Source organism: Diadema antillarum, unplaced genomic scaffold, assembly GCF_040938485.1.
Source record: "Diadema antillarum isolate AM-2024a unplaced genomic scaffold, OU_Dant_1.0 seq00001476_RagTag, whole genome shotgun sequence".
In the NCBI taxonomy this organism is placed as follows: domain Eukaryota; kingdom Metazoa; phylum Echinodermata; class Echinoidea; order Diadematoida; family Diadematidae; genus Diadema; species Diadema antillarum.
Window position 1 is genome coordinate 156,116 of NW_027272215.1, and position 25,627 is coordinate 181,742.

Here is a 25,627-nt window from a genome sequence, read left to right on the forward strand (position 1 = left end):
AAATGCACTAAATATCGTCAACTAAACCTACAGAAGTAAAAACAGCTTGATGATCTACACACGGTCAACGTTGCCATAGTTGACGCTTCAGCCTGTATATGCTGAGCATTTCTTTCTTAATTTCATTCCTTTTCTTCTTCTTTTTTTCTCAGCGTACTTTTACTGATTGTTTTTCAAATTAGTTGGGCCTATATGCGTTTTATGGAAGACGTGTTTAATTGTGTTTTCGTTTTGTTTTGTTTTGTTTTGTCAGGCGATCTGTTGACAGAATAATATTGATGACCACTAATCCTGTTTTGATTACTATTAATATTATTTTGGGTTTTGTTGTTTGAAATCAAAAATTGTCTGCACTTTTTTTCCTTTTTTTTTTGGCCGATTATGTCGATAAATCAGCTGTCAAGTAAAAAAAGAAAACAATCGCCGACTAAACCTAACTAAAACATCAACAACAAACCAACAACAACAAAAACAAACCCAGCTCGGTTGTTACTGATGATCGTCTATACACTATACGTTGCCAGAGTTGGTGCAGTACATGACGCTTGGCACGAAGCATTAATTTTATTCAAATTCATGAAATTCTTCCGTCGAGATGTTTTCATTGCAGCTGATTGACAAATTGCCCTACATCGACGTATATCAGTTGCAACGTAGCGTTTATGCTTGACATTTTTCCATTTGTCCATTTTTTCTTAGCGTAAATAGCATAGGTCTGAGTGTCAAAGAATTATATGGATTCCGAAAGGTTCGGGTTATTTATTTTTTTGTTGTTGTTTTACAGATTTAGTAGGGCCTATATGCGTTTTGTGCAGAACGCGACAATGTTTTTTGTTTGAGCAGATGATTTGTCGACAGATTGTACAGAAATGCTAATCCTGTTTAGATTATTATTGTTTTCGGGTTTTTGTTTTCGTTTTTGTTTGTTTTTGCTTCATTGCTCCATTCACGTGGTACCTGTGTACTGTGTGCAGTCAAAGAGTGTGTAATGGAACTGTGCTGCAAGATGGTATACATGTAGCGTTCTTCTAGAATAATGTTCAATTGCCATGTTTATATGCTTATCGAAGAAAAACACTTCTCTCGACATATGTGCTGTCAGGTCAAGATTTAAACAAAAAAATGAAAGAAATTATTTTTAAAAAAAGTCTTCACAGCCTTTTTTTTTCTTTTGCTCATTCTGACAATGAATGGGCTGTCTAGTCAAAAAGAAAAAAAAAATCGCTAACAATATAGAAAATCCGATTGTTAATGACGATTATCTACATGGTCAACGTTGCCATCAGAGTAGGCATAGGCCTATCATGGATATTGACGCTTGGCATGTAGCATTTTATGCCGGACATTTTTTTCTTATTTTTTTTTTTTCGTAGCGTAGTATGCGCAGGCCTGATTGACCAAGAAAGACGTATTCCGAAATGTTATGTTTTCTAGTTGTTTTACTGACTGTTTGTTTTTACAATTAGTAGGGCCTAATATGCGTTTTATGTATAACATGTTTGCTTGTTGTTTGGGCAGGTGATTTGATGGAATTGATTACCACAGTCATGTGCTGGTTCTGTTTGTATTATTATTATTTTTTGTTGTTGTTGTTTTTGCTTAGCGGCCAATTTTGTGGAGAGAATTGGCAGAAAAAAAAAATTAATGTGAAGAGGACTGGTTTGTTTGCTTATCAGGTGATTCTGTGAGACAATTTTGTCAACAACAACAACAACAACAAAGCAAATCAAAGACCTCTTCCATCTGTGATTGTGCGACCGTCTTTTCCCTTTTTTCATGATGACAAATGTCATGACAAGAGCATAATCTTATGCAATCTCTTTCACATAACACAATCCCAATGGAGATCGAGGGGGCTTCGTGTTATAGTAAGCTATAATCAGTAGTGATCGAGGTGGCTTCGTGTTCGACCGGTATAACAAGCAACGGTGGACAGCTCTACACGTATGCCATCAGGTATGTATCACACGTATATATATATATATATATATATATATATATATATATATAAGATATATATATTGCATCCTTTCTTTTTTATTTCTTTCTGGTGCCCCACTCGGGATTAATCGGCTGAATAGGAAAAAAAGGCTCCCCCATGCATTTTTTCCCCTTCAGTTTCTCGTGCCACCAATGCCCCCTCGTTACGGGGTTGTTTCCTTCCTAAAAACAAATATCAAAAAATAATATACCCGTGGTCACTGCAGAACCTTGATGATATACATTTTAAAAGAAAAGAGAACTAACTATACCCTATAGGGGGCATGGGGGCAGTTTTCTTTCGTTATAACGAAGTTTCGTTATAACCGAACAAATACAATATTAAACGAAAACAAGGAAACCACGCATATAAATTATGATGTTCTGTTTGCTGAATACACTGGAAAGCTATGTAAAATGGAATGGGACCTTTGAAATTTCGTTTGAATATTACAATTAAAAGAGAGCATAAAGTTGTTTGTAATGTCCGAAGGTTCGTCGATCGGAAATTAAAATGATCAGGTTCGTCATTCCAAAGGTTTGTAATTTACTAACTGAGAAAGGATCACTATTCCGAAGGTTCGTTGTTGCGAAGGTTTTTTAATCCGAAAATGTAATAAAGTTTGTCATTCCGTGGAAGGTTTGTTAATTAAAAAAAAAAGACACAGGTTACGTATTTCGAAGGTTCAGTTTTCTTATAAGACGATTATAAGGTTTGCAATTCCTAAGATTTGTTAGTGGACTTAAATTTTCTTTTCTGGATTAACGAAACGTTTTTTGTTTGTTTGTTTGTTTTGGTTTTTTTGTTTTGTTTTGTTGTTGTTTTAGGTTGTTGTTTTTTTTGATGTTCCAATCAATGAATGTTTGGAATTCCTATCATTTTCGGACAAACGCACCGTCGTAATAAGAACCATATTTTTATTTTTTTTTTTCGGAATAACGAATCTTTGGAATAACGCCAAAATGTTCGTGAACAAACACTGTTTCATTTCCGAACTAACGGACATTTAGGTGTATCAGAATCTTTGTGTTTTGTAATAAGGAACCTTACTCAATTTCAGATTATTGTCAGATTGTTTAACAATAATGCAAGTTCTCCTCGAAAACTTGTGCGTGACACACGGATCGAAAACGCAGTATTGTGAAGCATTCGCCCACGCAGAGACGCTATAAATGCTTGTTCCGCTACGTATTTTCGGAAGCGATCCGCATTTCGTTATAACAGAGCACATTTCTTTTGTTTTTCTTTGTCAGTGGCGCTCGGAAAAGACTTCGTTATAACGAAAATTTCGCTATAAACGTGTTCGTTATAAGCGAATTTTTTTAACACAGACTTTAATGGCGAACATTTTGGGAACAGAAGTTTTGCTTCGTTATTACCGTGTTCGTTGTAACGGGAGTGCAATGTATTGCAAATAAGCCATAAACATCACATCTCATTATTATTGTCATAAATTATCAGAGGATTGTAATTTCCTGTGCACATATCGTTATGTATGTTTTTTATATTGTTTTTAACAGATTGAACAACGCTCCGTAAAAACATGACATGCTGTCCCTATATAGCACCAGTAAATGAACGTCACTGGAAACACGTCCTGATGAACTTCAAGATGATGTCAAGTCAAGTCGCTTCAATGATCATTGATGTACCGCAAAAAATATGAATAACACATTATCCCTTCCCACACATTGTCATAATAGGAAATTAATCATGGTGACGTTATTTTGTTTTTCTTTAATCCGGAACAACAGAGAAAACGTAAACTTTTCACCTTTGTCACGCTGAGTGAAATAGGTCAGCTTCTAATTATTTTCAGCATCCAGAAATGTACGGTATGACATTAATTTTGGTGAATGTATGTTACTAAAATTTGTAGATTCTTTGCAAAATGGTAACATCAAGGCGATGGAAATGTCCGACCACTATACCCTTTATACCATTGGCTAATGTTTCTTTTGTGTCCATGAGTATACGTATGTATCAAAGAGAGGTCAGTCTTTATGCTCCACTGACATTAATTCGCTCCGCGAGAATGTGCTCCACAACATCACCCCAACGACATCTGCTCCGTCGACAATGATTGCTCCGCCGACGACTGAACCACCAACACTTGCTCCGGTGATGTTTCCTTCGAAGACACCACAATGAATTGTCCCGCGCCCCGGCGACATTTTACTCCAAGGATACGGCAATAACATTGATCTACCATTAGTTCCAGTGGAAATGGCTGCATTTCATTTACCCAAATTCTGCTGGCATGTCCTCATGAACGAGATCCGAAGATATTTTATGACATCTGCTGAACTCAGCTCAATATTGAAATTGTTCTTATAACTCACAATCTCATGTTCGCATTATATCTTGCCACATTCAAAAAATATGCAGGAATTGTTTTGCACAAGACATATAGTTGTTTCTTGAAATACTTGAGGGGTGCTGCCGATTATTTATAGGCAATTATTAATTCGTTTAAATGTTTTATTGGTTATTTAGAAGGCCTAGCTAGTATACATATGCTACGATTGTTTTGGTTTATAGGTAATGTTTAGGCACTAATCTTCAACATATATCCGAAGAGTGTTCTTCGTAAAATAGCATTGCGTAAGCTTGTGATTCTAATTCATCGGAGTATCAAGCCTTTGTACTTCATTGTCGGATATCACCTTCGGAATAAACATTCTACATCCGGCACTGGTGGATGTTTCAGAAAATTATTGTCAGACGGGAGGGGAAATCTTAAAAGCAAAAATGAATGTCATTCTTAGTTTGATATGTTTCCCCTTGGGCAGTGGGAGATATTTGATTGTCTGTTAATAAATGATTCACCGTAAAGTCCCAAGGTAACAATGATACATTTCAACTATAATAACATGGTATTATAACCAAAGGTAAACGTATGGATTGCCCTGCTCGCAACTCGGCATTCATGGTCGTGATGGTCTTCCGAGGAATCCAATTTGACATGAATAATAAAATTGATTGAAACTCCATTTAAAATGAAACTCTTATTATACGCACATAATCTACACATAACGAAATCATAATTATACAAAACAGTATTCGAATACCACCCACGAACAGCCCTCTTCATGTAACATAATCATTTACATTACACATGTGTCGGGATACCAGATCACATACATTTTCATAACATCCAGTGCAAAACATAATTATTAATTGCTTTCTTATATAGGAATTACACGATGGTGAGGGTGAGGATATCATCCAAGGTAACAGTATTGCATAGATGCCCCACGATAGGCGAACATGCGTTTATTCTGTTCTTGTTTATTTTGACGTTGTTCATTTCTTTTTCTTTTTCTTTATCGAGCAACGAGAGACAGACCTATACTTCCGAAGTAGGAGCCTTAGTATTGACGGAAGGGGGAATTGGCGGGAAACTAATCTCCCTTTTTGACATCGTTAATTTCTTTGCACGGTATCCATTACTTTGGGGGATAAGTACACGTCATGTATAAGGTTCGTCAATCCGGGTCCCCAAATTCCTGTTCCAGATCCATTTGTTGCTCCGAATATGAAGGCGTTAGTTATAATCCGAACATTTTTATTCTGAAAACGAATTAGGTCCTATACGTGGTACGAAATTTATTTCGTTTCAGGATGAACGAACACCCGTGTTCGAATCAAGGAACCATAAAAATAACGAAAGTGTTTCTCTCTCAGAACAACGAACTTGCAGAGTGACGAACAGTAACATGATTTTCCCTTTTTATAATCAAGCACCTCTGAGTCACCGTCAGAAAAGAAAGAATAATGATAGAGAATCTTCCCCCTTTGGAGGGCAGTGGGATATATTTCAGGAAAGATATAAAGAAAATAGAAAAAATGACATTATTTTACGTCAATTGATTGAAAGAAATGTAGAATCAGGTAACGATTGCAATCCTGCCAGTGGTCTTCCCCGGAGTCTTCGACTTGAGCTCGCTTCGAAACATCCTTTTCATTCCCGCAGGCCCCAGACTGTTTATGACCTCAGCAGGAATGCGCCACCGCGCGGATTTGTGGTTTACCCCCCGCCCTCCCCCCTCCCCCTCCCCCTCCCCCTCCCCCTCCCCCCCCCCCCCCTCTTTGCCAAGTCTGTGGCACCTTGCTATCGTGGGATTTTGCTCTTTTCTCTTTTCTCCGCCAACGAAGTGGCCGGAGGCATTGTTTTCGGGGCGTCCGTCCGTCCGTACGTCCGTCCGTACGTCCGTCCCGTTTTGTTTTTGTCAATATCTCAAGAACCGTGAGGTGGTTTTGCATCAAACTTGGTATGAGGGTATATCCTGGGGGATAATACTTTGTTTGGATTTTAGGGTCACGGGGTCAAAGGTCAAAGGTCACAGGTTATTTTGTGAAAAAAGGTTGAAATTTCATGTTTTTCTCCATATCTCGCAAATGGTTCAAGGTATCTTCATGGAACTTAGTATATATATGAACCGATGGGCAGTGATTATCTAGGGAAGTTGGGGGTCATGGGTCAAAGGTCAGGGGTCAAAGTTCAAGGTCAACTCCTCAAAATATCACTACTTTTCTTATATTTATGCAATGCCTGAAGGATTTTTTTTAACTTGATGTATGCATGTATAACCCAATATATATTCTGCGGGAAGTTTCGTGCCAAAAGGTCAAAGGTCAAGTGAAAGTGCTAAATTGCACTTCTTCCTCCATATCTCAAAAGTAACTCAAGGTATTATCATGAAACTTACATATTTATGCATGTTCTACCTAACAGTGATTCTCTTTGGAACTGTGAGGTCAAAGGTCAAAGGCCAGGTTTAGATAATACTATTTTACCATTTGATACTGAATTTATATTTTTTCTCAATACCTTGAAAATTACTCAATGCATAAACTTATAAAAGGGTCAAAAGTCCAGTAAAAATCATCAGTTCCCCCAAATACCTGCACTCTGACGTTTTAATCATTCATCCAATTGATAGTTCTAGGAAAGTGAACATTCAGCACATTTGTGGCAAACCTGTCATTTTAATATCTTGCCAATTGTGTGAAACTGTCATCACACATGGTCAAGACATTGTACTATAGACCTGCATTATTGCGGAGGCATACACCTGTCGCCGTAGCGACATTTTTTTTTTTTTTTTTTTAAAGAAGATGTTCGCACGCAGTGTCTTTTCCCCGTACCACTGCGCGTTCTGTTTCAATTCGTTTGGGTTGTAGGTTTTTTTTCCTTGAATTTTCACTATGCCCTATAAACACGTGGAACACGCACCAGCCATACACCACTGGTAGCTCACCGCAATTTTTGCAGCCAAATACTCGACTTTGTCAACACGAAACCCCCTAAAACAATAAAGAGATAATGGAGTACCTTGTATCGATGCATAAACGAAATACCATTGATGGAGAATAAAATATTCTTTAAAAAAAAATAAATAAAATAGAGTTCAGCCAACATATGAGTTTGTCGTCCCACAAGTTTTGCACGTGTTTTTCACAAATTTGATAACACTTATATAGTTAGAACATGCATGTCGCCAATTCTCGAGGATGTCGCACACAATGTTGCAGGCTTCTGTTGTGTCGCACAATATTATTACAGCGACATGCTCATACCCGTGGCTACACTGGCGTCGTAAATAGGTAGTTCATAACTACAATCAAACTGAAGCTTACTAAAGTACTAGTATACCACCCACAAGATCTTGCGATATTCCTCTGAAACTCACAGAACTTGGATTTACTTATGTTACCTCAACCACGGTATGCGCAGCTTGATTTTCCTCCCTTTGGAGTTGAATGTGGAGGTTTTGTGTTTCTCTGAAGGAAGAAGAGCGTGTTCGAAAGAAAAAAATAATCCGGTAAGTCCATTTTCCTTGAAAATCAATCGATTAATGATTTACACTGTCAATCTGAATATAATCTGTATGTAAAAAAAAAAATAAAAAAAAAACACGTAACTCGGATTATTTTCAGTCTAAAATCATGTTTTGGGGCCAATAGGCCACTTATCATAGGCCTACTATAATGCACCATCTGCATAATGAAAACACCAACGTAACTTTGAAATACAAAAAAAAAATAAAATAAAATAAATAAATGAATAAATTAGTGCAGGCCGAACTAAAGGCCAAAGAGTGACCTACATATCCTAAGCCCGCCGCACACTATTGGAATACGACTCACGACTATGACTGACCGACTTTGGATTTGAAAAAACAAAACAAAACAAAAAACAACTCGTTTATGCTGAAGCTGCTGTGACTTGTTCAGGATCCAAACTCTGTCAGTCCTATAGTCGTGAGTATGGGATGGGCTTTATTCCATCAAGGAGCTTCAAGCTCTGATTCCATCCTCGACTGTATCATGGAGCTACTGGCACTGTTCTCCACGATTGCGTCATAACGAGGCAGGTTTGTGAAAATGTGTCTTTCCCTCTTCCTCTCTCTCTCTCTCTCTCTCTCTCTCCCTGCAATCTGATCACTCCATCTCTGGCGTGGTTTCTTCTTCCTCTTTTTTTGTGAGTCTGACCCGACTCAAGGTCAATAAACGTTCGATCTATTTCTGTACCCGTGTCAAGACAGGTGGACTGGAACACTCCCTGGTGTCAGTGTGCTTGTGAGTATGTGTGTGTGTGTGTGTGTGTGTGTACTGTGTGTGTATGTGAGTGTGTGTATGTGAGTGAGTGTGTGTGTGTGTGTGTGTGTTGCTGTTCCAAACGTAAACCAGCGCGAGCGGGTATTGCATTCATGCATGCATCTGGTCGGGCTGGGAGATGGTTGAGGTAATGTCTTCCTTCATGTACAGTACTGAATGAATAGAGAGTTCCCGTCTCCCCGGTAAACCACCTCCCTGGTAAAACGATCGACTGCTGAACAGGGCATGCTAAGGCTGCTTACAAGGTAGATGTCATCTATCTCATAGCAAGTCCGCGTGATAGTCTAGCACTGTGGTGGAGCCTCTCAAATCACGAGAGTTTACCAACATATGAATTCAGACAATATTAAAAATATCTAACTACATTAAAATATCATGTAGGAACTACTGTCTTATTTGGCAGCACAGCAAGTCACTTCTCACCACCGCAGTGTTGTCAAGTTGTGTGCGCGTACAATCTGTATGTATAATCCGTGCTTCGCTGCATAACGAGCCTCGATCTAACCAGGGTGGCCGGTGGTGAGTAAAACGCAGCGCCTAGTAGTATACAAAGTATACTGATGCATATCTGATCGCCTCAAAGTTGCCGCAGCTATACTCGTCTTTTTTTCCCCTCCGGCAGGATTGACCACTGTTTATGGTCTTCGTATTTGTTTTTGTTTCCCTCCTGCAATGGCTGCTCTATGTCAAACCCGTCTTCGTGTACCATACTACTAGTCCTAGTGCACACAAGTCGTACATCCTCGCCTCATGTACCATAATCTGTGATCACGCATTGTCGGCACTGTACATACCGCTCGCATGCATGCACGCATTACCGCATCGCACAAACAGCTTCAGAGGAGTGTTAGCGCTGCGGCACTGCCCGGATAACTGGCGGTCACAGAACTCTACACAAGTTCTGTGCTGGCGATCCGGTTCTCACGAGTTACACGCAGAATGATCGTTGAGGGAGCTATATAAAGATTCGAACGATTCGAACGAGCCGTTAGTATTTATTGACGTTGTACAGCGTCGATAATATCCGAAACCATTATTGCATGATTACTAAGATATGAGAGCACTTTGGGGCGAGTAAGTCTCACTGTGTTGGTTATATGAAAAGTACTTTAACCTGAAACACAAACTAAGACAAGGCAATCTCAGGGAAACTTTGTAAAGGTACCAAAACTTCATATTATCTTTAAACGTACATAGTATTATATTTACAAACATCTTTCATTTCATATGTAACTACAAATGCACACATTCACAAATACACACCCGCTAGCATAGTCTCCTCTATGTACTACATGTACAATGTAGTTAATATTGTTCACCTAACGTACAAGCACGACCAAGACTAGTCTAAGTGTGTAACACAGTTATGTGAGAGGAAGGGATAATGTAACTATATATTTAATTTACTCTCTGCTGAGCTACTTCATCATGACGGGGTCATTAGTCAAAAAGTTCGTGAGTTGCACTTTTAGCTAACAGGTTGTACTCTGTAATCATGAAGGTTTGTGTTGTGTTGTGTTATGTTGTGTTGTGTTTTTTTTTTCTTCTGGGTTAAACTGTAACGCTCTAGAGAACAATATAATTATCGCCTCTCTGGTTTGTTTTAAATCCAGTCTTATCATTCATCCATGATTTCACACAAATGTTATGTACAGACATTTCAGTGACATTAAAATCTTTATTAGCATGTAATTTAGGTATATATTTTTATTGATAATCACCCATGTACCACATCGTGATATCACAATCCGACGATATGTCAGGACTAACTGATGGTGCACAACAGAAAATAGAAATCTATTGTTATCAAAGCTAATCAAGAAATTGATCATTACAGATTACTGAGGTATCTGTCAAGAGATTTAAAACCATAATGATACAATGAACAAACAGCAGACCTCAAAAGCTTTATTCATTAAATCACTTTATCATCTTAATGCAAAGTTCGTTTCAGTTAATTTCGAACATTCTGTGTGCAGTAAAATCACACTCGTCAAAAGTATGAGGATAAATATTTCCCCACCGTGAGTCCTAGTGCAATATTATTGTGTAATGGATTTTTGGTACATACCTAACACGTGACGTCTTGCATGATTCAGTGCATAATTTGCATTACAGTACTCTGCAAATCGACTCAATTAAGTCACATTTTTCATCCTCCAATTTCTTGGAATAGATGACTCCCGAGCCATGCGCCACCAGCGGTGGAAAGATTACAATTACTTCATAATAGTACCAGCGTATAATAGGCACTTCGTTCTGCTCACCAAAATACGTATAACTCGTCATTACCATAAATAAAGCATCTCAGATACCTGCTGTCTACGTTACAACATATAAAATCGTCGCTTAGACAGGTAGGTTTGAACATGGGCTCTGAAGCTTCAGAGATGTATCACTTCAGGGAGAAATTACTTTTTCAATTCATTTCAATTCAAATTTTATTTCACTTTTCGAAAAGAACATAGACATTTCACTTTCTTTGGTAACAGAGAATAAGGTTGCATAATCAACAATTAATAGTTGTGGAACCTTGGAGTAACAATACGTTGTCATGAGAACTGAGTGATAAAGACGAAATAACAATACGCGAACATCGAAAAATGGAGGGACCCACTAAAAAGACAAAGCTTGTAGAATGTGGGCCCCTCAGATACAGAGTGTCATAGAAAAATAAACTGATGCACAAAAGAAAAAAGGCAAGGAAAAAGTTTTAAAAAGTCTGGAAGCCAACTAAGAAGACAGAGTAACAAACAGACACACATACACACGCGAATAAACATTAAACGAGACTGGGACAACGAAACTAATAATGGGAGACCAAGAGACAAGACAGAATGAGACAAGACTAACATAACAGGAAGATAATACAACGGACAGAAAGGTATAACAGATCCATTGATCCTCGACAGAAGTATATGGAAAAAATAATGGGACGCGTGAAAAGGACACGGAAATATAGAGAAGTAGATGCAGAAGTGATATAAATAACATTAAAATCTACTCTGCAAGGGTCATAGGACAACAGGGACGAGAAAATACGTGACAGTATATTATTTGTAATGCAAGTTCTTCGAAAAGGAAACAAGCCACAAGGCTAATTCAATTCTGTGGAATCATAAAATTGCAATAAAAAGACTTTATTATCCTTTTAAACGAATATATAGAGGGGGCATTTTTTATATCATTATTCCAAAAATTTCAATAAGTTGGGCCAGTAAAATAAGTGTGTTCTTAGTAAAATCGTTCGTAAAAGATGTAAATGAAATTCATTGGAACATCGAGTGGAATACTTGGAATGATTGATTTCTTAGAAACATAGAATCGAAAATGGACGGTAGTGATTTGTTGCTCTACATGTACACAAATTGCCCGATATCAAATAAAAACAAATCTTTGATTTTAAAAGCATATTAGAGGCAAACAACAAATTTGTGTGGGAGGGTACGGAAGGATAACAGATGTAAGGAGAGTTTTCTTTTTGCAGAAGGGACACTCTATCCAATGAGTTCTGGTGAGTGTTGCCCCGAACTAAAACACCATAATTAAGATAAGGCAATATCAATGACGAATATAACATAAGTAATGATTTTGGGGAGAGTGAGGAATTACTGAAGGCAATTAAACCCTCTATGTGTTCACTACCATTCGTCACTTCTAATCCATCGTTGTCCATGCTGTCTACAAATCCCTTCTGGAAAACAATGACAACAAAAAAATATATGAATAGATATGTATATGAATACAAAAGATATAATCATACTAAGAATATTTTATGTCAGTGGAAAGTCTAACGAGGCGAAGACAGCGAATTACAAAAATAAAGATTTTCATGATGCTTCAAATAAAATCAGTATGAAATTGAAATCCCTGCATTCTAAGCAAATGAAGAATAGCCCCACTGCTGCGGTTTACAGTCTTTGAACTAGACAGCTAATTTGGAGTTTCTAATCTAATATGATGAATGGGTCACCGCTATCATTAAACATAGTGCGCATACCTCCGAATCATTGTTACACTTTCTTCTTTTTATTGTTTTAAATTGAAATGAAGAATGTTTCTGGGATTAAATGAGGAGACAATTAATGAGGAAATGCTTGTGAAAAAAATGTTTTAGTTGGGTACTTGACTTTCTCCTGTAAGAGCTCAACGCTTTTTTATCTTCCACTAAATTCTATACCTATTCCATTTGCAATAACAAAATCTTTCCTGAAATTGGTATTCTTTTCCTTTTGAAATTCTAATGTATTTACCCACTATTTTAGGTTGTATACATTTCGTCCGTGAATTACTTTTAACGACGCTAGCTTACAAGCTATAGATTTTTTATAAGTAGCTCAGACAAAGTTCGTCAACATTTTTGCCTGCTAGATGTTTCTGAATTGTTTCCAAATAAAATGATCGAAAGAAAGAAAGCTGAGATAAATCTGAATCTAGACGAAAAGAATCATCTTCTGTGAAAGACTGCACACAAACTTGCTATCTAGGGCGTGTCTCTCTTCCTCTGCATAATGATGACGACACACATGACGACGGCAAGAACGAAAAGGACGATGAGAAGGGCGTAAGTTGTCGAAAGACTCATTATTTTAAGTGCTTGTCAAGTATTAAAGTAAACGAGCCTCAGAACTAGAGGCAGAATTCAGTATTTGGTGCATTATTTTTTATCCAAATGGAGGTACTATCACGCTCTGACTTTATCTAGTCCTAAAGTCTCCTCCTTCTTACTATGTTACCAAAGATCCTCAGAGATTATACTTCATAACTATTGACAGGTATAGGTCCCGACATCTTTTACCATGAGCGTGTGATGGGAGGACATACTTCTTCCACCGGTATAAGGAGCTTTAGCATTTACAAGCTGTAAATCGTTCAATCCGGTGCATCTGGCCCCCACGTAAATGCTTTCATTGACAGTACAAAATAAAAATACATTCCAGATATAAAAACACAAACTAAAACAATTATATAAACGCCATTTGTGGCCATAGTACATGTTGCGTACTTCACACAAAACAAATATCTTTTATGGGGCCACTCAAAAAATGGAGACTTTCGGCTACTTTACAACAGTGTACACACACTTGAAATCTATTTCTGCGACGAATAACAGTAAAGTGCGGAAGTAGCTGCGGAGAGGTGCACGCATCCCCTTTTTTCAGATCTATAGTCAAATTATGGTACGGTTTCACGGGACAAGGCAACGAAAGCATGATTTTACAGCATCATATAAATCTTTTCAACCGAGGCTCCTGGAATATGCTGCATGTTATTGGGGAGTTATTGTTGTTCATTATTCACGGTCATTGAAAGGCTATGGTATCTCTCAACCGAACAAAATTTACCTTGTGAAAACAGAAAACAGCAGTTAAGTCGTAGGAGGCCCTCCTGGCTGACATTTACCGTAGACTTAATGTTTTGATGTTACACTGACGAAATATGAACGAAGGTTTTCATTCTTCTATTCTTCTTTCGTTCCTTCTCCCTGTCTCCCTCTTTGTATATCGCAATCCCAGGACGTGTACATGAAAAATATAAATGGTTCTTTTTCCGTATCTCCACTCATACGTGTCTTTGCAAGTGAAAGTCAAGTTTCAAACCAAGCCTATTGTGAGGTTATCAGTATTATTAGGCAATCCTTGAAAAAAAAAAGACTTTTCTCCTTTTTATGTGCCAAAGGAACTGTAGTACATTGTTATGAATTCTTTGCGCATCTATGCGTCGTAGAATATGTGGGCACCATACGCAATTATTGTAAATTATATAAAAAAAGATCAGTATTATAGGCGCAGATGAATTATTATGTTCATGTGTCCTATAAAATTCCTATCGTCATAATATGTATACAAAGACACACATGCATATACATATATATAATATATTATATCATATTATATTAAAGAACGGAGTAATTGATGAAGAACAGGTGCACAGTTCCTTGTATAGAATAGTATTACAATTATGCCGGCAACCAATGAAATATGACCTACAGGCTTGGGTAAAATGAAGGAAGGGGTGGTGGGGGACAGCTCTGACTACCACGCAGAGGGGCGTTCACCCCAGTGGTGGTCATGGTCGGATACAGAATACGACAGAGCGTTGCAAACAGGTGCTGAGAGCTGCCGAACGTGCTGGGAGAACCAGCTGACCTTGGCGGGAAAATGGAATGAGCAGACATGAAACCAAAGACAAGTTCATCTGGTGATTTGTCTCTTGGGCTGAGTGGGTTTCGTTGGACCGGGGAATATCAGTCCTCCGTGGAAGAACAAACTGCCTGCACATAGTTTCACACCAGACAGAAGACAGGGTCTGGAATGACACGGCTCGGGGGTCGTGACAATGATGATTATTGCAGACTTGTTTAAATTATCAGAAGACCTTATTTGTGTGCCCTGTTCACACCGCAGTTCCGATTCCAAAGCACATCCTTCTGAGCAGCAAGTCCGTGGTAGTGGACTGGAATAAGAACGGGGCAAGACCGTTTCTTTCGCCATGGCAACCCATCACGCGTATCGAGTCAGCATTTATGCCAAGGCCGGAGCGGTTGTGACCGCACCTCAGCCGCACCAGGGAGGTGAGCCTCCCTGGCCGTACTCAGAGGATGGGTCAGAGCTGGAGCAGATAGATCGTCTGAATTACCCCTGCTAACTGTCTTCAGACAGCGTGCGGGGTATAGTAGAACACCGTTTTAAACACATTTTGACGCTGTAAGTTGAGATAGTAAAGTATGGAGCTAAAGCGTTTTAATTGCATTGTAAAAGCACGATACTTGAACATGATCCTGGAGTCATCACACGTGCCCAATACCCACTCGTCATATTGCCCATGCACGAGCTCGACATTGAAAAAAGGTCCATGAGTCATACAGCCCACGAGTCATACAGCCCATGAGCTCGACACTAAGCAAATAAGGCCCATGAGTTGGACCAGTGGGCGAGTCTCGCTGGTTCGACAGCTAGTAGGCAAACAATGCCTACGATTTCGACACTGGCCAAAAACCAAACAGACAGACAAAAACAAAGCGAAACAACAACAACAACAACAACAACAAAACCCGACACTGGGTGCATTGAACCCCTTGATGTAATGTCGGTCTGACCAAGGAGGTACCAAAAGTCGCACCTCCTTGGTCTGACTCGTGTGTATTCATGCGTCTTATTTGCCTAATGTCGAGCTCGTTGGCTGGGTTAACTCGTGGGATGTGTGACTCGTGGGTCTCCGGCGCATAGAGTGTAACCGTGTGCTCAAGGCGAAGTCACGCAATAAGCAATGACTTTGCATGACAGCTTCCAGCCTTCAAAGTAATGATCGTTGTTGACATTTTCTTGACATTCGCTGCCCTCAGTCAGAGAGGATGTTATAAAAATGACAAACGTCAAAGACAAAGACGAGGAACAGTAAAACGTTGGTTTACGATCCCGTAGGTCTGAAGTACAGAAATACAGGAGACGGTACTCCATACAATGAAGGGAATATTCGAGGATAAACCAAACACAAAGGTTTTAAACAGGTTTGCTCCCGGATGTTTCTACCCATGGCTCAGATGCAGTATGGCCATTTTAGTTTAACCTCATACGATTAGATAACCTACTAGATTCCACATGAGTCGAACAAATTGATTCATGATTGGTCTTCGGATATCCAGTGTTTGGGGGTTGCTAGACTGTAAAGCTAATTCATAAAATGTTTTGTTTTTTCAGTCGGTGAGTAAAACCACTGATGATTTTCTTTTTTACCTTTAAGGTAATACACCACCTGTAATTTTATTTTCCTTTTCATGTCCCTCCTCCTTCTAAAATCTCTTTTCTTTTGCTCCATTACATATTTTCTAAAATGCCTTGAAGAAAAGGTTATTGTGACATGAGTGTCGTATATCGAATGTTTATAAGTTGGGCGGTTCCTTCCAAATACTCATACATTTTGAGGGCCTTGATAAAGCCAATCTAGCTTAGACACACCCTTGTGTTCGCATTAGAGGGCAGCGAACTTTTTATCAAGAACATTATAGTGAAAATCATGACCATTTTCTTCTTTTTCTTGGGTTCTCCTCGGAGACATCGCTCAAGATACATAACATTACAGAAACATGACGTTATGGTATGGTTTATAAACAAAGATTATCTGTTATAAGTTAATATGTCACCAATATGCTTAACAAAAGACACTGCAGGGAAACGTGCAAGTTATGTTCCGTCTAGGGGAAGGTGCATTCCAGTGTCTGTTTTTAATCATTTGATAGCAATGATTGACAGATAATCATCTCCCACAGACTCTTGGTTTGGAAGGCTTTTTATGAGTGTATTTGATTTGATTTGATTTGATTTTACTGTTCCACATCTCAAACACAAATAACATGATACAATCGATTGAACATAAGACTGGACATAGCGTCGTAATCACAAAGAATACAAGAGAAGACAATACGTTTTACAAACATGAAATGTGGGGGACCTAGTAAAAAGCAGAGCTTGTAATGTATAGGACCCTAGATGAAAATGTTGGTCTTGTTACAAACAAACAACCTAGTTACGAAAACTATGAAAGGGAGGAAAGGGACGTAAAGGAAAAGAGAGCAAAAAGAGAGAGAAACAAATAAGATTCATAAGAACATAACGAAATAGCCACCTTTAATACGCTTGCAAGATTCCTCGTCACCCGAGCAAAATGGTTGCGTAACTGAAGGAATGCGCAAAAATGCACATGAATGATACATAATTATTCATGTATTCAGGAATAGCCTTGACATGAACGACTCTGTAAGGAGAACGAAAAGCAAACCCGGAATGCCTAATAAACAACGAATCTGATAAAGAAGAGGAGGTTCGAATAAAATTGCATACTATATGATTAAACATTAAGTCTTCACGAGGAAATCTTTTAGTTTACGTTTTAAAACAATTTAGTGACAACGATTCAGTGATGTTAGAGTCAAGGCCATTCCAGAATTCCGGACCTGTGTGTACTATTGTTTTAAGCGCAAATGCAGTTCTTCCGGGGAAAAGTGGAATAAGTTTTCCTGTCTTGTAGGGTAGGAATGTATAACTTTATTTTCTAAAAACATGGTAGTAAAAGCATAAGTAGTCTGAAGAAAAGTGGTAGAATATTATAGCATGAAATATATAGCACATAATTATGAACATATTCGTTTGGCCACGTAAGTGATGATCAGGGCATTACGAATCAATGCAAGTCAATATGCGTTTGCATTGCGTAATCCTTTCAGCACGGAGCGACCAGGTTTGGTGTGGTTTGGTTTATTTCTGAACGTGTTTGCCAAGCACGTTTTCCTTTGAAAAAATAAGACCCCCCCCCCCAAAAAAAAACAAAAAAAACAAAACAAAACAAAACAAAACAAAACAAAACAAAACAAACCCAAACAAACAAACAAACAAACAAAACAAAACAACAACTCAACGCCAACGCCAACAACAACAACAACAACAACACAATCGAATAAAATGAAACAAAACAACAAGGAAGAAAAGTGACTTGGTGCTGTAAAGAAGAAGAAAAAGCAAACAAACAGCACCATTGACTACTGGTAAATTATAGAAGTGTAAATGTGTGCAAGTGACAGGTTTGTATGATTAAGCAGGTTTGTATATGATTGTAGTCAAATTTTGGCATGCCAAGCGTTTGTACAAATTCAATATATGCCTTTGCTGCTCGGAAGAATTTTCGTGCCCATGGATCCGTTTGGCCAATGACAGTATGAAAAAAAAAATATTGCTTGTTGTTAATTCATGCACCAGAGGTTGGCGCATGAAAGACAACGAAACATCCCCCGCCCCTCCAAGTTCAAGAAATACAGAAGTAACAGAGACAGACTCGTACAGATACAGACGGTAATCTATGATGATCACGGATCGCCTAGTATTAGAAACAAAAGTAAATAATACATTTCAGGATGGACTTTCAGCGGGGGAAAGTCTTTTCTTGGGCTGATGCGTTTGCTTCCATAGTCGACTGGATGAGAGGCTGTTTGAGTACGTGACCTCAAGAGGCGCATAAACGCTGAGCAAATAGTCTTTAAGAGGCAGAATACAATAGGCTCATGATCTCATAATGATCATAAAAAGGTTTCTCAAGAGGCAGCCATGCGTTTGTGGGAACGTCGGGCTTGATCAAACAGATGACATTCTTCGTGTACAAGACGTGATGATAACAAGACATAGGTGGTATAATTACCAAGGTCATAATACCCGATTCTCTTGTCAGCATGCATGTTCTCTCGAGCGTGGGGATAGCAACTATTAATGACGTGCATAATGTATATAGAAACACGATGTATAATATATATTTATATATTCATATGTTTACATTCACTTATGTACTGTAGTACGTTTGCATGTCTAATCTTTTCCAAAAATATTTACTTTTCTTGTTCATTATATTTACACTCGTGCATATATATATATATATATATATATATATATATATATTCGCTCTTTCTTAATGTTATTATACACAAGCAGTACGTGCTGTATTTATCTCTTTTTGCTTACACTGTGTGGTTGTAAACGGAACCTGTCGTTCATACATGATGGCATTATGCAGTTTGGGATGCTCAGTGAATCGGTAATGAATACAAATTTAGAAAACACCAATGTCTTGGCATTCATTGCCCTCAGTCAGAGAGCATGTTATAAAAATGACACACATCAAAGACAAAGACGTGGAACAGTAAAACATTGCCCTTTTCACAATGTCATATTCTGCTTGCTTGCCAAATCATGCGAGTAGTTTTCCTCTGCACATTTCTATGCATGATTTATATTATCACTGCGAGTTCATGAGGTCGCATTGTCAAGGTTCCGTTGGAATAGTTTTCTCCACTTTAGGGAGTTTGTGCGTGATTGAAGCATGATGCACCGCCATACCCGTCATACCCCGGGTTACCGCATTGTATGGCGCCAACTCGTGTTTCGTAAGAATTACACACTGCCAAATGCCATCATCATGAGGAGCAAAATTTCAAAGTCAGCAATAATTTTCCGGATGCTAACTTTAGCCGTGCTACGATTTTTTTTTAACCGTAAATTAATTACAATTATGATAACAATAATGATACTTTGTTCTAAGTTTTCCATATATCGGGATCAAGTTAATAAGATCTTTTATTTTTTTTTAAGTTAGAAATTAGATTCATGTTTCAATTTTATGTAGACCCTATATCTTGATATTTTTACATGATTATTACTTTTTTGTTTGTATATGCGGCTAATTCCACATTTTTTATTTAATTTTGTACTCAAAGTTTTTAGTGTGTAATTCAATGTAATTTTTAATTTTTGTAAAGTATAAGCAGCAATTCAGCCTGTTAATTGGCTGCTACGTTTTACTGTATAATGATGTTTTCTTCAATAAACCACTTCAAATAAAGAAAAACATTTAATCCCAATTATGAACAGTTATGCAGAACGAGATAATTGCAATCCACTGACACGTATTAATGATTATGTATGTTACGTCTTCCGTAGACTGGTAATGCATAGTGCAGTGCAGCTGTCTATATACGACATTGAAATCATTGGTTTAGTGTGTGTGGTGAGCGCTGATGTATGATGCGGCTGCACTGCTGATGTCATTGTTACAGCAAAAAATAAAAAATAAAATAAAAAAATAATAATGAATAAATCCATAAGGCACTAGAAAATACTTTCACCCATTTTTTTTTTTTTTTTAACCAAGGGTAGTGGGCTGAAAAAGAACGATTATAACCATGCAACAAAATGGCAGATTTCTGTTTGGCACCCTAGGGTACCAAAGACAGCATCAAATGGCAATTTTGACAGTATTTTGTTGTCTGTATTCTGTCATCCTTCTGTCGAGTTAACCTCATCGCACTCATTCTCTTTTGCTTTTTTCCCAGCAATCGGTAACTGGTCCTACGACGGGGTGAATGGAACAAGTGAGTACATACACACTGAGAAATACGAGTTCAAATTTGAACCCCAATTTTGTCCCTATACAACCAACCTAATGGGTGCAACTTTGCACCGCAATAAGCAATTTGCACCCTCAGAGGTGCAATACGTTGAATTTTGAACCGGCGGGGGTGCGAATTTGCACCCTCAGTTTTGTGCTAATCAAGGGTGCAAACATGCATCATAAACATTGATAGGGCCTACACTGTGAATTAAACATTTGGACCACGAGTACCAAGGTTTTACTCGTAAGATCAAACTTACACTCTGATGGATATGTCCGCATCTTTGTAGGTACGAATGTAAATATCAAGAGATGTAATTTTCTACTTGAATAATAAAAGGTACAAATGTGCACCCCAGGGTGCTGGTATAGGGACAAAAAGGGTGCAAATTTGAACCTTTATTCTTTTAGTGTGTAAAGGGAGGATTCTTAAAGGGATGGTATAGTTTTGGTTCAGGTGGGGATACAGATTCTTATATTTGCGAGATAATTAGAAACCACTTATGAAATATTAAAGATCATACAATAATTCGAAAATGAATTCAAGATTTGTGTCAGGAAAATTGATTTTGAAAAGGCTGAGATATCCAAAACCAAAGAGGTCCTAGTAAAAGGTGGGACCCACCTTTTATTAGGACCTCTTTTTTAGTTTTGTTTTTAAGTTCAAATCTATATCCCCACGTAGCCAAAACTATGCTATCCGTTTAACCATTGTTATTTGTATTACTTCTGTCATCACTATTATTATCATTTCATATCATTATTATCATTATCACTACTGCCACTACTACTACTACTACTACCATTTTCATTATTATTGTAGTCGGAGTAGTAGTAGTAGTAGTAAAAGCGGTGTCTTTATCAATAACAGCATCTTTCTTATTTCAGGCAAAATTAGCTTTTCAGAACCACCACCAAGAAGAAAAAAAAATCTAACATCCCAATAAGAGGAGGTTCATTGCTGGTTCAGGGACTTTCATGTGCAGTCGAGTTTTGGAAGTGATTATCACGATTATGGCTGCTATAAACAAAATATGATCAAGGTTTGCATTCAAAGGTCACGAAGTATACATGACTTGTGACGTCACTGATGCATGGCTTGTTAGTCTCTGAGCTCTAATTCAGGGTTCACACTCCCCCGAACGTGAGCAAAGATACTCACACCATAAAGGAAATATTCAAATTCGGCTGTAATCGTACAAACTTCTTGTCATTCTTGTGGATATCTTGCGTGTATGTGTGTTTATACAAATGATGCACAGGATAGTGCGTTCACAATTGTAAATACCCGAGAGTGAGCTGCATCTCCACTGACTAACGCCACGAAATAATCCTGTGCATCATTTGTTTTATAAAATGGGTCGAAAACTGACAGCATTTTCCCTGTACCTTTGTGGGTCAATACCAGTCAGCTGCATTAGCACTCGCTCAAGAATCAAGATGTCCGAAGATGTTCGTCCCAAACATTTACGCACGTCGCACTCGAAAATCCTGCACATAAAGTACTGTATGTATAAGAGTATACGTACGCCACACATGTTATGCACAAGAAAGGCCGGCCGGCAGCCCGAGCTAGAAGTTGCTTACAGGATTGACAGCGCGTATAGTAGCGCGCGACGCACTTGTAACAACTGATTGAGTGCGCACTGCTAGTGTAAACATTGTGACGTCAGGCCGTGCATGTTAGTGAGAAATTAATGCACGCACACGTGACTCATTTCAGCGCTTCAAAATGGCTACATTCTTGAACCCATTTTATAATGTGTGTTGAGGTCTTTTTTGTGTGTGTGGGGGGGGGGGGGGGGAGGGGCATTTAGTTTTGTGAGTAGTTGTAGTTAAACAAGGGTAGGTTTGATGTGTGTAGAGAAGTGTGTGATGGGGTGTGGTGGGGTAGTTGCAGTCAGGTAGTATAGTAGGGTAATGGTTTGTTAGTTAACTGGTTAAGATGGTTAATTAGGAATACTGTTTGTTTTGAGAATATGACAATGTGATTATTCTACTTTGTATAACAAAGTCAGATGGGGGGATGTCGGGTGATAGATTAAAAAGTTATTCTGACTTTCGTTAATAGTTTATGGCAGGTTTTAGTGAAATGCTGTATTCTGAAGTGAGCGCGGTGTGTGTCATGAAACATATATTGATTAATTTAGTAGGGTTGATCAATTAATGTAGTTTTTTCTCAGATTTATGCAGAATGACATATCATGTTTGTATACGTGGAATGTTTTGCAAAAGAAAAAGTTGTATTACATGTTAAAAATACGATTCAGCAGCACAAGTGTTAGTGTTATGAAGCAGATATTGATTAGTTTGATCAGGTTGATCAAGATAGCTGTTTCTGAGATTTATATGCAGAGTTTTACATTGTTTCATATCACTTTGGTATACGTGGTTTGATTTGCAACAAAAATACACAAATATTGGATTGTATGTTTTAAAAATGTGATTCAGCAGCACAACTGAGAAGAACAGCTGCTTATTCTTGCTCGAATTAATTTCATTGTGAAAGAGAACCTGATATCATATAAAATTCAAATAGAGAATATCATTTTTTTTTTTTTTTTTTAATCTTGCGTCATCGTATAACACCCAAAGGAGCTTCTTAGGCTCCGGCAGCAACGTCGTGAGCGGCGGCAAAACATAGGCCAGAGATCTTGCGTAAGTTCATTTTGTAATAAAGATTTACAGTTCCGTTTAGTCTTCTAGTGTGGTCCGGGTGTCATTGTGTGAATAGCCTTTTGCAAAGGCAGCTCGCAGTATAGTGGACTCGCACACAGCGAGCAGTGGACTCGCAGGCACACACTGCTGCGGTCGGAAAGGAACGAGCTCGCTACGCTTGTAGCTCGCCGCTCGCGCGCCTGTGTGTGCGAGTGCACTGCTCCCTGTGTGCGTGTCCCCATGTAGAGCGAGCTGCCTTTGCGGAAGGCTATTGTGTGACCTTCCGTGGGCACCGGTTTTGCGCTTCGGCAGTTGATTGGCTTTTTACCAAGTTTGGGCCAAGTTCGTGCGATATTGAAAATTTAATATTCGTATCGCCGCCTTGTGTCAAAGTCGGGACAGTGTGAGGCCACCGCTGAAGGAGACAACATTTTAAGAGGAAATTTAAGAAGGAGAAGGTTAAACGAGGTCATGAATTCTGGTCATGAGAAAAGTCATTTGACAAATCCACTGAGCCGTGGGCGTGAATAATAGAGATCTTAATTCGGTTACCCTATCCACATCATGAATAATTACAGTTTCCCATTTACGCTCGTCGATATATATGGACGAGCCTTGAATGAGGGATGATAAAACAACATCATACATTATGACAGGAGGAGTGGGGAATGATATCAATAAGCCACTTTCCTCCCCTCGCATTAATGACCCTGCGTACGGCCTTGAATGTAACTTGACTTTTATGTTCACGAAGGAAGACACTGTATGACAAGAGAATTATGCCCGCGGAGAGGTGAAGAAGAAGAAGAGGTTACAGATCGTTATTCGAAAGGTTAATTCGAAGGTTCGTTAATCCAAAAATGGAAAGAAAGAAGTTTTTACTTGTGGAGATGATATAAGGTTCATAAATGATATAAGGTTCATTAATCCGAAAATAAAGAAAAAAAAGGTCGTTATTCCGAAGATTCGCAGATATGGATATGAAATAATTGGTTCGTTGTTCCGAAGGTTCTTTAGGACGCACCTACTTTCCATTTGCGGATTAATGAACCTTCAGAATATCGAACATCTGCCTTGGGAGGCCGCCTGATGTAGTGGGATATTATAGATGGGAATCACATTTGGCGAAGTAAGCAACTACGTCCCAAACTATCCACGTATGCTAATTTATACCTTTCACTGTATTGGAGAAAACGATGACGCCACGCTGTATAAATAACAGGAGTAGATATGAAAAGGCTTCCCCGGGTAGACGAGACATAATCACTACATTTAATGAGTTCACATCAGGCCTATTTCGCCATTGACAAGTGGTTCTCGAAGCGACTGGTATAAATTGGAGACTATATCGAACGTTATTTCTTTTATTTGATTTGATTATTATACATGTACTTTACTTCCATCAATCCAAAAGTATTACATAATACACACATACATTGATCAATTCATATTGTTTAACAATTTGAAAGAAGCACGAGTCATAAAGTATAATACAAAATGTATGTACGAATAATGAGAAAAAAATGGAAACTTTGAAATAGTGACAAAAAGTAAATACAGTCGACTCCCGTTATAACGAAGTTTTCAGGACCGGCAGCTTTCTTTCGTTATGTCAAAATTTTGTTAAAACCGAACACATAGACAAATAAAAAACATAAAGCCGATTTATTATGTTGCGGCCTGAATTTTTACTTCGTTGTAGCCGGAATTTCGTTATAACCGTGTTTGCTATAACGGGGGTGCACTGTATAGCGACGGATTTAGAAAGGTTCCCTAAATCTTTTGACGTGCCCTTATTTTTCACGTTGTCAGGAGAGGAGTTCTGGCCAGACATCCATAACTCTCAATGCGGAGGCAACGTGCAGTCGCCCATCAACATCGACCCCGATACCGCCACGCCCACCGAACTCGCTCCCTTCGACTTCACCTCCTATGACATCGTAAAGAGCGGGACCCTGGAGAACAATGGACACGCACGTCAGTATATAATCTAGATGTGATGACGAATGATTTTTATTCCTTGTATCGCTGATATGTATCGCTGATACGTTTTGTTACGCATTGTAAAGGTAATGAAGACAAAACGAAGAACTTGAAGAGTTTGTTCGCAAAAACTGATAAGTCCATTTTTGAAGATTTTGAAGTACGGTCTCTGTCATAAATTACAAAATATGCCTAATACCCTTTAAATGATATATTGGTCACTACATATAAAGGAACATTTTTGAAGTTATGGTCAAAAGAAGCAAGAATTGTCTTATTATTCTCCTTATTTTTCTTGACCTTTAATCGCAAATATCTCCATTTAGCAAATAATATGGACTTATCGGTTTTTGCAAACAAACACTTCACTTATATTTAGGTATATATAAGGCACCAACAATGTGTATACATGTACAATATATAATGTTTATTTTAATGTTCATGTATACC

General features: G+C 38.3%; 1 protein-coding gene across 1 annotated transcript in view; it reads left to right on the top strand.

Moving 5' to 3' along the window:
* Positions 1-25,627, top strand: part of LOC139709864 (carbonic anhydrase-like) — a 63,482-nt gene that overhangs the window by 28,492 nt on the left and 9,363 nt on the right. The window contains exons 2-3 of the mRNA XM_071621823.1: positions 20,478-20,516; positions 25,007-25,171. Of these exons, the coding sequence (XP_071477924.1) occupies positions 20,478-20,516; positions 25,007-25,171 (204 nt within the window). The remainder of the gene's footprint in view (positions 1-20,477; positions 20,517-25,006; positions 25,172-25,627) is intronic.